The sequence below is a fragment of the Poecile atricapillus genome, chromosome Z (assembly GCF_030490865.1).
Source record: "Poecile atricapillus isolate bPoeAtr1 chromosome Z, bPoeAtr1.hap1, whole genome shotgun sequence".
NCBI classification, from domain to species: Eukaryota; Metazoa; Chordata; class Aves; order Passeriformes; family Paridae; genus Poecile; species Poecile atricapillus.
The window spans coordinates 65,044,696-65,058,644 of record NC_081289.1 but is presented as its reverse complement, the minus strand read 5'-3'; the positions used below and the strand labels follow the sequence as shown (position 1 = coordinate 65,058,644).

General features: G+C 46.9%; 1 protein-coding gene across 4 annotated transcripts in view; it reads left to right on the top strand.

Moving 5' to 3' along the window:
- The first annotated feature begins 7,852 nt into the window (after positions 1 to 7,852).
- The window catches only part of LOC131592848 (transcription factor ETV6), a 124,619-nt gene continuing 118,522 nt past the window's right edge, over positions 7,853 to 13,949 (top strand). For 3 of the 4 annotated variants that reach the window (XM_058864665.1, XM_058864666.1, XM_058864664.1), the window contains exon 1: positions 8,176 to 8,351. In XM_058864665.1, coding sequence (XP_058720648.1) covers positions 8,319 to 8,351 — 33 coding nt within the window. In that variant the 5' untranslated portion in view covers positions 8,176 to 8,318. Of the gene's footprint in view, positions 8,352 to 13,949 lie in introns of all 4 variants that reach the window. The other variant, XM_058864663.1, reaches the window with a different exon arrangement.

Below are 13,949 nucleotides of genomic sequence, written 5' to 3'. Positions count from 1 at the left end.
TGCACTCTAAACTACATCCATAAATGTCAGGCATGATTTAATAGGCTATAAAATCCTACATCATGATGCCACTGGAACTATTGAAAATAAAAGCAGATAAATCACAGTTCTGTGCAACAAGCTGTACTCGCATTGCTATTTTTTTCATCTACCAGAGTTTCATTGTACCATTTGCTGAGCATACACAACTCTCAGCTTTGAGTTTCCATTTCCTCCTCTATTTCCAAGCTTGAGTTTTCACATAGCTCACTGGCTTGGCAGCTGTGTGGTCACACTGCTGGAAGCCCTGGCCCCAGAGGCTGCAGAACTGCTCAGAAAGGTGCTGAGCTTCCACAGGCTCAATTTTTCCCCTCAATACCAGGGGACACAACGCCATTGTGAGCAGATTGACTGCTGTTGCTCATATAATATTATTCCTCACATTAGGTTATGAGCATTAAATCTACTAGACAATTTTTATCTGGCAGGAAAACAATTTGTGTCACTCTTGACTGCCAGCAAGATACAGAGTTACAATGACACAGATGACAGAGTGCACACCACAATTTGGAACTCACATGGCAGCTGTAATCCTGCCACCCTGTGGAGAAAATAATGCTGAAAAAGGAGGGAAGGAGTGGTGAGACTGGGAAAATATTACTAATAGAGAGGATTGGGTTTTTAGAAAAGTTTGCTTCACCTCTACAGCTGAGGTGACTAAACTGGAGAAGTAAAAATCAACCATAAATCAATTTGGACTTACATGACTTTTGAACTCTGTCCCTTCAGTTTCTATTTTTTCTTTATTTTTGTTGAAAATGTTTTACAGTAACAGAATATAGCTTGATGGTTTTTCTACTTTTACCTTGAGTTACATTATATAACTTAATGTTTCTTAATTTTCCTGGTTCACATAATTTAATTACATATGAAATAAAAAGTCAGGTGGAAAGGCAAAAAAGAATAGAGAAAAATAGCAGAGAAGAAAGAAGATGGAATGAAAGAGAAAAACGAAATTTTTCAGCATTCAGAATTTGTGGGGAAAGTTTGAAAACGTACTTTACAAGACAAAATCTGGAGGCAGATAACAAAATACACACACATACAATTCAAGGAATTTTCCAAAGTAATTTTTTCCCTCAAAATCTTGTGATTTTGAGGTGAGACACAACTGACTCATTCTTTTGAATTAAAGAGGTTGTAAATACTGACATACACATCACTGTTCTGGACTGTGAAAAAACCAAACACAAAAGTAATAGCTTATGCCTGAAATTGGGAGCTGGGCATCTAGTGCTTTGCAGAATTGTCCTCCAAAAATCCTATTTTTGGTAACCTTTTCTGCTTTCCCTTACTTAGTGCTTTTCAGAAATGATGAGCCCATTTCCACAGCAATTTCTCTGTGGCATCAAGGACCTTGGTTCCTGCTCTGGCTGCGCCTGTGCATGACCCTGGACAGCACAGCCCTGCCCCTAGTGCTGCATGTCCTCTGGTGATGCCAGGAAGTTCCTCACATATCTGCAGAGATTTAAATTCCATTTAAACAACCAGCCCTGCTAAAGTAGGTTGAGTGGGGAGATTTCGCCCGGTGCAGCCCAGCCTCTTACCCCAGCTTCTCTACAGCTCCATCCTACTGACCTTCCCTTCCCTTTTCAGCCCAGGCTCAGGGGCTGCTCTCCCTCTTCCCAAGAGCCTCTGAAACAGCCTCTGAAACAGCCTGTCCAGCTTTGTCCATCTACAGCCAAAGGAGAAGTACCCTGCTTTTACTCCTTGGTCCTTGCATGCCTCATGGCACTTCCACATATTTTGCTGGGGCAAGATTCTGTAGTGGCAGGGCAAGGAGCAGCACCTGCCCAAGCCTCTTAACTCTTTGGAGGTGAGAAAGAGGAACTGCCAGTATGAGCTGAGGGGACAAGCTGCATCTGTGCTCTTGAGGGACCAAAAGATTCCAGTTTAAGGTATCTCTGTCAGTTTCCATCTGCTAACACCATAGTCAGAGGAACTGTGCTGTCTTTAAACACAGAGACACACATGCACAAACATACAGATTATGTATTCCTGTGCCTTTTTACAGGACTAAAGGCAGCTGCTAGCACAGTCAAATGAGGGTGTGCCATGACCTGCACAGCACAGCAGTGTGGGATGGGGTACTTTTACATCTTTTGCACTCTTAGCCCTCCAAGTTTTGTTTTGTGGCACCACATTGCAACCAAAACACTAGGAGAGGTGGAAAAGGACTTGGCTGTAACCACCTCGTGGTGCCATGGGACTGTTCCACAGTGGCATGAGAGGGGGCCTGTGGTCCCAAGCAGTTTGGACTAACCTGACAGTCACGTTTAGCTTTTGCCAGGTTGGTGTAACTGGAGTCAATGCTCTCTGGAGTTCTGTCAGGGCCACTCACTGCTTCATTTTTATGTGCTACAACTTGAGCATATGTGCCAGGAGTAGCATTGTCAGCACGTGTCTTTATTTGTGATTTGTGCAATGGTGTCCTCTTCTCAAACATGACTATAAATTTGTCTCTCAGAAAATCCCGACCTGCTTTGAACAACAGTAACATTCTCAATTTCCCTTTCTCAAGCACAACAGACACTTGGATCAGTAGAAAACTTTTCCTCCTATTTACAGAAGCAATACACTAGACGACTCAAAGAAATACAATATGTGACAATGTGTGAGGATGACATGGCTTTTACCATCAAGAATGATGTTCAGCATGATTTTCTTTTACATATATTTGCTGCTGGATGAATAGGTGTCATACCAGGATGTTTGAATTTCTAGTTTGGCTGTTGTGGGTTTCTGAAATGGGAAAGCTATGTGAGTGCCTAAGAAAACTATTCAAATATCTTTACATCAAAATGCCTGCAGCTTTGGAGAATGCACAAATACTGCTATTTTGACTTAAAACCAAATCAAATGAAAACAAAACAAACTTCTAATCAAAATCATTATACTGGTGAAAACCATATTCATAGAGCCAGACTATGTAATCTCAAATAAGACTAGAATCTTAGATGAACCAATTTACAAGAGTGCAATTAAAATGAATATAGCATTTCTCACACTAACACTGCAGACTGTATTTTGTAACTATTCCTAAAAAGTCAAGGATTTGGGACTTTTACCACAAGAAACATGTCTGAGTCTTGGAAAAAGGACTTGCCTGATAACATGAAGTGAAAGCTAGTCTTAATGCTAATGATGAGAAGCAGCATGACTGATGCACACTAGGGCCATAAAACACAATTTGATTTCAGAAACCAATTTGGTAAGAGGGAAAGGAATCACAGTGCTAAATGTGCAATGGGAATCACTTCCACAGCACCTCTGTGTACCAGCAGAGCACACCTCATGGATTTCCCGTTAGCCCTTTAAGACTAAAAAATCAGTTGCATTCTAACATGAACATGTCCTTGCATGTTCTGTGAATTTAGTGTCTCCTACTTTGCTCCTGTGCTTTGTTACTTGAGAGCTTGATTCTGTCCCTCAGTTTGACATTACTGGGCCTCTGTTGAGGCCCAGTAATGTCAGCAGACCCATCAAGTCACATTTGAATCTGCTCAAACACTGAAAGACAAAAATAAAACTAGTAATACAAGTGAGGCAAACAAGTGAGCACTAAATGAGTCAGTTATGTTGTGCTGGGGAAAGATAAAGGGAAGAAAAAGGTATCAGAGGAGAAGCAGTAGAATGAGTTAATGATAACTGGGCACTGGGAAGTAATGACTGGTTTAAAACAAAAAAGAGGAAAGGAAAAATACTGCTATGAGCAAAGTCTCCTTAATAAAAGTCAATGATTATTGCAAACATCTGAGGCATTTCTGTACACTGCTGAAACCAGAAAAACAGTACACAAAAAAAGGAATGAAAACCTTGGCTTTCAGCTGGATGTAGGTAGCCAAGTGTCTGACTCCTTTGGGAAAAGGGCTTCAACATCCTTCTGGGACATATGAAAAAGCCCCTAGCCTAGCTGCTGAGAGAGTAGGAAGACACTGGGGGTCCTATGGCTGTGAAAGAGGCCCAGGTGGCAGAGAATCAGTGGGAGCTGCTGGGCAGATGTACTGCTGTGGACAGAAAATTTTAATTCCCAAAGGGAAGGGTGATTTGTCTCCATTACTTCAGGTTTGTTCTGTTTTCAGGGACAAACTTTAGGCCAGAAAATACAATACAAATCCAACCTGGAGCTAGATTTTTCAGACTACTATAAGAAAAACATACTTCTGTCTGTTGGTTTTCTCATCCTGCTGCTGTCCCCCAACATACCACCCATCTTCCCTTTCTGGGAGAGCCCTAAGCAAGGTAGGAGCTTGGCCTCACTTCATAGGCCATGGTATCTTTTGCCTGTATTAGTGTTGCTGACATCTATCTGAACAAAAAGTTAGGGGAATTCTGGCTGGAGTGTTGATGACAGGTGGCTCTGCCGGATCATAAATCCTGCTTTTAACTAATGGGTCCTCTCTGGAGATAAGCTAAGCAGTAGCCTCTAGGTGAGAGGGGAAAAAACTCACTGGGAGCCTGTTGATGGTTAAATATGAGCTAATGGACTTCCTTTCAGCTCTGTGCAATCTCCACGTGGCACAGATGTAAAGGGGAGCTGACAGCCAGAGCAGCTTCCTCCTTACATTCCCAGAACAACTGTTCTGCAACCATGGACCGCCCTGCGCACCAGGAGATTTGGTAGCGTTTTTCTTCTCCCGCCCAGAGCAGCAGGCAGGACCTTAAAGTCTGAGGTGTCAAGAGACAGAGCTAATGAGAGGAACTGCAAGAAATCAGGGCAGAGAAATGAGGGCAGAACCAAGCAGAAAAGCAAACACATAACACAGGGTTTGGCCCTCCTTGTTCAAAGGGTTCAAAGGTGTTCTCCACTCACGGTGTGTAGCACCTAGCCAGCATGGTTGAGGCATACCTTCTTCTGTTGGCAAGGGCACACCACAGGATGGGGTGGAGTATGTTTTTTCCAGCCACATTTCCTCCCCAGCTTTCTTACCGCAGCTTCAGTGGGATTGACTGTGGTTGAAGAGGTGCTGGAATCATGTCTCTGGCCTTCTCTACACATTCACCATTTCTTTCCTTATTTTTTCTAGTTTCCATCCATTTCACTCACATTTAGTGTAGTATTGGAAAAAACAGGATGATCTGGAAGAGAATAGCTCTAAAACAGGTTGTGGTCTTGGGAAGATACTTGCAGCCATCCAGACTGGATGGAAGAAGCTTCTGAAGGAGAAAGCTCCAAGCTTCCAGAACCTTGAGAGGTTTGAGGGGGATGGATCAAGGCCTGCATTTGTAAGGGCCATTAATCAAAGTGTGAGGAAAAGCAGCTATCAGTGATCCCAGAAGAAATAGGTGTTGAAACTCCAGGCAGAAAAATGAAACTTGGGACACACATCTTCACCAGAATGTCTTTGGGGAAAACCAGATTGCAATGGCATTGCAAGAGGTAACACTGAGGACACATGGGACCAGATCTGATTCAGAGCCATGTCAGGTGACAGATTCTGTACAAGCCTTTGAGGCAACTTGGAGACAAATGAAACTGTGATGGGACACCATGTGTGTATCCATGGGCTGAGAAAATGATGACCAATTGAATGGGTATCAAAGACCAATGACATAAGTGATAAAGTGGCTGCAGGGACTGATTAATGAAAGGAGGTAAGAAGAAAGGATGGTAATAACTATGCAAATAAGTGATACCTGTGTGTAAAACACAAACAGATGTCGAGGAGAAAAACTGCTTAGGGGAGTACACAATATGGGTGTAATCAGAAGTAATTGGGTGAAACTGGACAAATGAAAATACAGGCCAAATATTTTCCTTTCCATGGGACTTTCTGGACTGTGAAACAGACTTGAAAAGAAAGAGGTGCAAGCCCCATTAACTGAGGCATTTAAAAGAAAAATCATACAAGCGCTGTAAATCCTCTACCATCAGGGAAGCAGAGTAGATGACCTAACAAATCTTTTCCACCTCAGATTCCTATATTTGATACGAAGAATCTCAAAGACCTCCAACTTGCCATAAGACAGAGAATAATAACCCAGCTCTTGGGGAAAGCCAATGATAATCATGTAGGTAAAAAGGCAAAATGTCATAGTGATGAAACAGAGAGGGAAAGAGGGGAGAGAGAGGCAATGCCCTGTATTTGGCATTCAGTTTTGGACCCCTAACTTTAAAAAGAACATTGAGGTGCTGCGGCATGTCCAGAGAAGGGCAACAAGGCTTGTGAAGGGTCTAGAAAACATGTCTTATGGAGAATGCCTGAGGAAGCTGGGGTTGTTTAGTCTTGAGGAGGCTCTGGGGACACCTCATTGCTCTCTGCAACACCCCAACAGGACGGTGGAGGAAGGAGGGGGTCAGACTCTTCTGCCATGCCTGCAGTGAGAAAACGAAGGGAAATGGCCTTAAGCTGAGACACAGGATTCTTAAATTGGGTATGAGAAAAAAATTTTCACTGTATGGGGGCGTCAGGCATTGGAAGGGGCTGAAATCACCATCTCTGGGTGTGCTTAAAAGCCATCTGGATTTGACATCAAGTGATATAGTGATTTAGAGGATACAGTAGTATCTGTAGTAGTATCTTGTACTGGATGATCTTGAAAGACTCTTCCAACCTTGAAGATTCCATGACTCTGAAGAGCAACAACTCTACTTCAGCAGTTCAGCTGTGCTGAAGGAAGACAGTAAACACGAATCCTTCATTGTTGAGTTTGTCCTATATTTAAAAAGGGTCATTGGTTGTTAGGCTGGGAGGGGATAGTACCTTCCCTCCCTGTTCCTCATTTAGTTTAAGGTCAAAATGAAGCTGTAAGAGGCTGCAAAGAATGGGTTCTGGTTTGCAAAATGGACCAAGGGGTGCCTGTGCCTCTTGGCCATGTAGGTGGAACCAGCTCTGCATTTGATGACAGCACACCATGCTTAAGGCAGCCACCAGGAAATATGAGCTAAGCCTTGCTTTGAAAGCATCGTGCTTGGATTCCCTCTCTTTTGCCCTTTTTGGTAGCACCAAATCACTTACAGGAGCCTACCCTATCCCAGTGCACAGAATCCTTCCAGCAGACTCCAGAGGCAGCTCTGCCTTGCAGTCCCAGGGGTATAAGGCAGTGCTCTGCTCCCACGCACCTTCAGGCCTTGCAATAAAGTGGGTGAATCTTAAAAACTAGTCAGGACACCCAAAAATGCCCGTAAAATTACGGAGAGATTTGAAATAAGAGAAGGCCGGGGTGTTTTTTCACTTTCCTCCTGCTCTTTTCACTCCCATCAGGAGGGCTGGGGCTGGTACTGTTCCAGGCGGCAGACAGAAACCGGCGCTGAGTCCATCGCGGATGGAAACCCCACACAAGGCAGGGGTTTGTATCCGCCCGCTGCGGGTGATATGGACACATCCCTGAAACCCTGCGCTGGAGCAGGCTCCGAACGCAGGGCCAGGCCGAGCTCTGAACACGGGGACGGGGACGGACCGGCGGCGCCTCCGCGGACGCTCCGTTTCCCGCGGTGCCCGCGCTGCGCTCCCCGGCCGGGGCTGCCCGAGCGGCGGCGGAACAAAGCTCACTGTACTGCCGGGGCCCGCCCCGGGACCGCCGCTCGGCGCTTAAAGGGCCCGCGCGGGGTCAGACGGCACCGGCTTGGCTACAGCGACGTGGCCCGGCCGTGCCCTTCCAGCCTCCCCCTACCCCGGCCAGCCCGCTGCGGTACCCAGGGCGTCGGCCGGAGCGAAACGCACTCTCGCTCCGCCCGCGGGGCAGAGGCGCTGGGCCAGCGGTGGCCGCCGCGGTCCCTTTAAGGGGCGGCGCCGGTGCCGGGAACCCACGTCAGTTTCGGCCCCGAAACTCCGGATCAATGAGCGGCGGCGCGGGGCGGGGCGCAGCGCCCGGCCCGGCCCGGCCCCCGCTGCCGCCTTTCGGTTTCTCTCTTTTCCAGGAAGGAAAACACCGGCGGGGACCGGGGCCGCGCCCCCCACCCCCCCACTTCCCTTCCCGCGCACTCCCGCGCCCCTTCCCTCTTCCCGCGCGCTCGCGTCGCTTCTCACGCGGAGCCGCGAGCACGCGCAGGGCATACGCGCGGGGGGGGGGGGGCGCGGGCGGGCGCGCGTTCCCGCGGGGAGCGGCGGCAGCAGCAGCAGCAGCGAGGAGCGGCCCCGGCCCCGCGGCCGGACCCCCCCGCGCCACTCCGGCCGCGCCGCGCCCGCCCCCGGGCCGCCACTTCCCCTTGAGGGGACGGGCCGGGCCGGGCCGCGCCGCCGCGCCGGGAGAGGAGCGGAAAGTGGGGAAAGCCCGAGAACTTCCCGTCTGCCCGCCCGCGCCTGCCCTGCCGGGCTCCGCCGCGTCCCTCCAGAGAGATGTCCGAGGCTCCTGCTCAGTGTTGCATCAAGGTAAAACCCCGTCCCTCTGTCCGCCCGGCCCCTGTCAGCGCGGGTCGCGCCCGCCGGCGCCTTGGGGCGCTGGGCTTCGCCGTGTTTTGCCCAGGTTATTTTGATGGAAGTAACTGTTTTTCCCTCTTCTGTTTTTTGTTCGGGCGGGCGAAGGGCGGCCGCGGGGGTCGGTGTCCCTCGTTTGCGGGTGCTCCCCGCGCCACTCCGGCCGCGGGCGGGGACGCGGTGCGGCGGGCTGTCAGCGCCCTGCGCTGCCCGGGGGCACGGCGGCGGGCCCGGCTCTGCCGGCGTGGCTCTCCACGGCGCGGAGCTCTGAGGGGGCCCCGGAGCCCGGCCCGGCCTCCAGCGCTGTTGGCTGCCCGCCGTCCCCGCCAGCAACTTCGTAGAAAGTTTCCTGCCGTCGAGGAGATGCAGCCGCTGCTGCTTCCACCAGCAGTGGATTGTGGGGCTTTCTTTCTTTATTATTTCTTTATTTTTTAAAAAAAAAAATATTTTCCCCCCCACCCCTTATTAGCCGTATTACTACTGTTTATTTTAGTGTTTGCAGTTTCTGGCATTGCTTGCCGGTGGCAGGTAGGAGAATCGGGGCTTCCAGCCCGGCCCCGCTCCAGCAGGGGCTGGGGGTTGTGTTTCCCCGTGCCTTGGCCTGCTGAAGAAGGGTTTACCCTGGGAGGTTTATCGTTCTAAGTGGAGGCGGTACGAAGCTGAGACAATGGAAACAAAATTGAGTTTCCTTTTTTGTCCAGACCCTTCCTATCTAGCAGCCCACTGCTTTCCTCCTTCGCTCACTCCCCGGTTTTGCGTTTTATTTAGGAGTCACTTTGTCTTGTTGCAAGCCAGGAATCTCCCTTCTGCTTGTGACTAACTGTGCCCGAGTAAGAGATCTTTAGTGGTTGTCCCTCCCTGCCTGGAAGAAAGAGTTGACTTCCAGACTCTCTCTCTAAGGGGAAGAGCTTGGAATAAACACCAGTTCAGCATGATGCTCTTTTGTTTGCTTGTCCCGTATGTGTACGGGGGCGTCTTGCATTCTATATGGTGGGAACACAATTTGAAAACTTCTGGGTGTATTTTCTCTTGCTGAGTTAAATGCAGTCAGGCCTGTGTCCCGTGAAGTCTCGTGGCTTAGAGTCTAGTTTGACTTTTCCTAACACAGACAAGCAAACTGGATAACGGGGTATTGTATGCGTGTTACTGTATGGTGAAATGCTAATGCAGGCAAAATGTGTTCTATTAACTCATTGGGTCCCTAAAGCTATATTAAATAAGATATACCTGCTGGTTTTTTCTGGTAAACCCTGTGGAAAGGTAGGATGAGTTCTCTGGACCAAAGAACACAATTGAATGTCAGGAAAAATTGGTGTCATATGAGCTGTATTTTCTTGTTTTCGATATGTGTCATTTTGAAAATAGGAGGCTTACTTCTGCTCTTATTGAAATCAACAACCACCCTGTTGATTTCAGGAACTATAAACTGGTCCTTACCCAGCGTCACTAAGGTATGTTATAGAATCATACTCTAAGTAATCAGCTTCCTAGCTGGAGAGACACAAACTTCTCCTTCAGTCTCGAAATTAATACATGCCACATTTTCATTACCTTTCAAGAGTAAATGGAAAACTTTTTTTTTTAAGAAGTGACTGATTCTAAACATCACAATCGGAATATTATTTTTTAATGTACTATTTGTTTATGTGTAGAAGCTGCTGTTACTGGCTATTTTACTAGTTTCAAATTTACAAGTATAACTTTTCAGACAGAAATGTGAACTTCAAATGAAAGCATTTCCTCACCAGTCTAATGGTTCTGAGTAGCTGTCCCTTCAGGTTTTCTAACTATCATTGGTTTTTGGACGCTTTTTAAACCAGGTGAGAAAGGTGATTGCGTTCAGCAGCTGGATTTAAGAGGAGCTGTTTAAATGGTCGTTGATTGTGTGAGTGCAACTGATAATTTCTTCAGTATTCCAGTCTCTTGACATGGCGTGTTATGCTGAGGCAGAGGAAAAAGCTGCACAGAGTACCCCAACTTTGCTGCCTTGTTCTGAAAAGTAGGCAAGTGTTGTGCTGCATTGGTATCACAAAGTTTCACTAGGAGACTGTGAATGGTAAGCAGTGGTGCTGGTGGGTGTGTTTTCTTGTTCTTTTGTGGGTTTGTTGTTGGTGTTCTTTCTTCCCCTTCCTCCTCCAATTTGGGACAAGGCTACAGGCAGTGAATGCCGCAGCACCTGAGGTGATGAACGTGGAAAGCTTCAGCAGAGAAGGTGAAGACTGGTGCTTTGTTTATGCCTTAGCTGCTCAGTGCACAGTCTTCCTATCTCATCATGTTAAGAGAAGTGTTCTGATCAGATTTGGGAAGACTTTGAGGAGGTAAAGTTTTGGTCTGTATTTTATTACTGGTGATCAGTATAAGCTTGCAGTAATATCTTGGTTTGTGTTAAGTAGTTATCAGTATGTGTGAGTGATTGTATATTGATATGCGCTTGCTTTGCAGCAAGTATGCACTGGCTGACTCCTCTGAAAGACGAAAAATACCCTGCTGATAGCTAGACCTTGCCAGTACTTGGCTGTGTGCTGGCCTGGCTCATGGCAAGCAGATCCACTGTGCAGTTGTGGCAGGGAGGTTAAGCGTGTGTGTAGCATCTGAAGCTGCAGAGAGAACTCATCCTGGAGTTTAGAAAAGAAAACCTTGGGGTGAGAGATGAGCGTGAAGTTCGGGCCCTCAGTGTTTGCTGCAGCTTAGGGCATGAGGATACTCTCTTCATGTACTGGGAGGCTTTAGGGTTGTGGTGAACTCCAGTCTGAGAGGGCTTGAGGGCTTTGACTGGTCAGCTGGGAAGGGATAGCTGGTGTGGTTGTCACGGACTCTTTTTTCATAGATGTAATATCTGTGTTGGTAGTAAACCTGTTCCTCTCATCCTGAGCCACAGTAGTTAGCTGATTATTATTGCAAATACTGCCACGACATTGGCACTCATTACTGTATTGGCAAGTGATCCCTAAGGCCTCACCTCTCCTCCCACAGATGGGAGAATTGAGGCACCAGGGGAGTGTAAACATCTTGGTAAAGACATATATGGGAGCAAAAGCTCAAAGGAAGACAGGACTAGCAGTTTAGACACAGATGATGATTTTTTGATTGACTGAGATCTATGTGGTGATAAATTCTGTTTAAAACCTTGCCTGGAGTTTTCTGATTGTCAGGATCTCCTTGTTTTATCTTGCCTGAAATAAATATACTTTGAGAATATCACTGTGGCGTCATATGGAGTTTCAAAATACAGCAAGCAAGAGGAAGGCTCCTGAAGGGCACAGTTTAATGTGTTTATTTTATTTTTTATAAATTTGATACTTTCAGTTGCTTAGTCTGGCTTACAATGCAGCCATTCAATTGAGTGGAGTTGTGTGGGAACTAAAACTGGGGATCCGGGGACAGATCAGCTGCTTCAGGTCTAGCTGACCAGGACTTCTCTGAGCCCAGGGTCTCTTTTGTGAACCTGGCTGATGCTTGAGCTGAGAGTTCTTTCTGTGGGCACCACTGAAAGCACAGACCCTCACTGCAAGTCAAGTTTCACAACTGGTTTCAGTGTAGATTTTATGTAGGTGCATGCTGGTGGATATAGGTGCTCTCTCTTGTGTTGAGCACAATGGGGTGACTGCAGGAGTCCTTCAGCATGGGATCCTGTAGCTGAAGAACTTCAGTGCTCATTTTGGATTGGAGTATGTACTTTGTAGTTGTTCAAAAAAAAAGGCAGAGGAAAAAAAAAGCTGAAGGGCAAGGAAATCAGTGTAATGTTTGAGTTTTCAATCTTAACTGGCTTTCCCTGACTGACTTAATTTTTGGATGGCGGGTTATGTTTCCTGATACCTCCTTCATGCTGTTTCTGCAAAGAGCTGTCTCTCACTGAAGGCTTCCCATGCTGAGGGACTGTTCAACACCACATGGCCAGAATCCTGTTGCCCTCAGCCAAGGCTGAGCATCTGTTAGTGCAGAGCATGTTCCTTAATGTTTACTTGTGTACAAGGAGGAGGATCCTTCTGTTAGTGTCAATGACAAAGCTGTCATTAAATTCAGTGGTGTAGGATTGAATGGTAGAAGGCCAGTGTTTGGAAGTACATACTATTTAACGCCTGATTAATCACTTAACTCCTTGGCACCAAGTAAATTGAATCCCTCTGAAGCAAAATTTTACTAGCACTGCCCCAATTAAACACTGGTCATTAGCATTCACAGTGTCATTACAGGTGAAGTCAGTTTCCTGGGAGGCAACCCATTAAAATAGCATCTTGAATCTGAAATGCCCCAGTGCAACAGAGTATACTTTAATGATAATTTATATGCATATTGCAGCATGCATCCCAAAGTGCCTTTTGGAGGGAGGAGACTAAAAGGTGCTCTGCTGATAGAAATGATAAGAGGGAAATGAAGCCTTGTACAGTGACACAGAAGCAATCTTTCTGCCTTTAGAGAAGTTTTCTGGGTCCTTGATTGCTTGTGTTCTGAATTCTTCTGACAAAAGCTCTCTTAATAACCTGCTTACTGCAGGAAAGGGAGAGAGCTAAGGTAACTGGTACTTTTGGCCAGTGATACAGTTTTGATCTACGGTCCCAAAATTGGCTAATTTGTCTTTGGGTTTTTTTGCTTATATTTGTTTTGGAGTACTTTGTAGTTCATTGCCTTCAGCTGGGCATCCCCAGAGTACCAACAACTCAAAGGCCAGTGCTTCTGAAAATGATCACCTTGGCTTTTGCTTTCTTTATCTGTGAAACAAGCATAAAATAATAATAAATGTACCTACGCAGGGCAGTAGCAGGGCTTAGTACTTGTAACATAGCATGGAAACAAACTGTGTTTATTACAGAAATTTCGGACAATGATCTGATTTTTACCTGGCTTTTTAGTTTACACAGTGTTTTGGGGGCAGGAGTGTGGTTTGTTTGGCTGTTGGCTTTTTTGGTGTAGGCCACCTACCTCTGCTGAGCCGTCAGACCAAGATCTTGCAGCTTCAGTGAGTCCTGATGTCTAGATCAGCCACACGTGGGCAGGGTGGTGTTTCTGTGCCCACAGCCTACATGGAAGGTGGCTTTGGGAAAGGCTGGCACGTGTTGCTGCCACAATCCTGTTCCTGGCCCAGGGCAGGAGCACCTGGGAGGGATGCCAGATGTGGCTGCTAGATGCTATCCCTACCACCTTCCCCTGACCACCACCCTTCCCAGGGCTCCCTGAAGCTGTGTGCAGAGCAGGCTGCATACACAGTTGTTCCAGGTGTTACTCTTTCCCTGGCAAGGGAGGACTCCCTGGTGAGGACTAGATGATGATGAACTGCTGCATTGCCACAACAATTGATTTTTAAGTTGCAGTATGTCCCTGTGCCTCCCATGGGAAGGAGGCTGTCTGGAGCAGCCCATGGGTGGGATGTTCCTTTAAGGCAATTGTGAAGCAGCCAAATAAAACCCAGGTATGTGCTCAGGTTCAGCCTGAGCAAAGAGACCAGACAGGCCACCAAAGCTTCTGTACTTTTAACAGTGGAGTTGTGGCTATTGATTCCTGCTCATGTGGGTTATTTTTCAGGTCTACAACCCATGCCAAATTTAGACCATACTG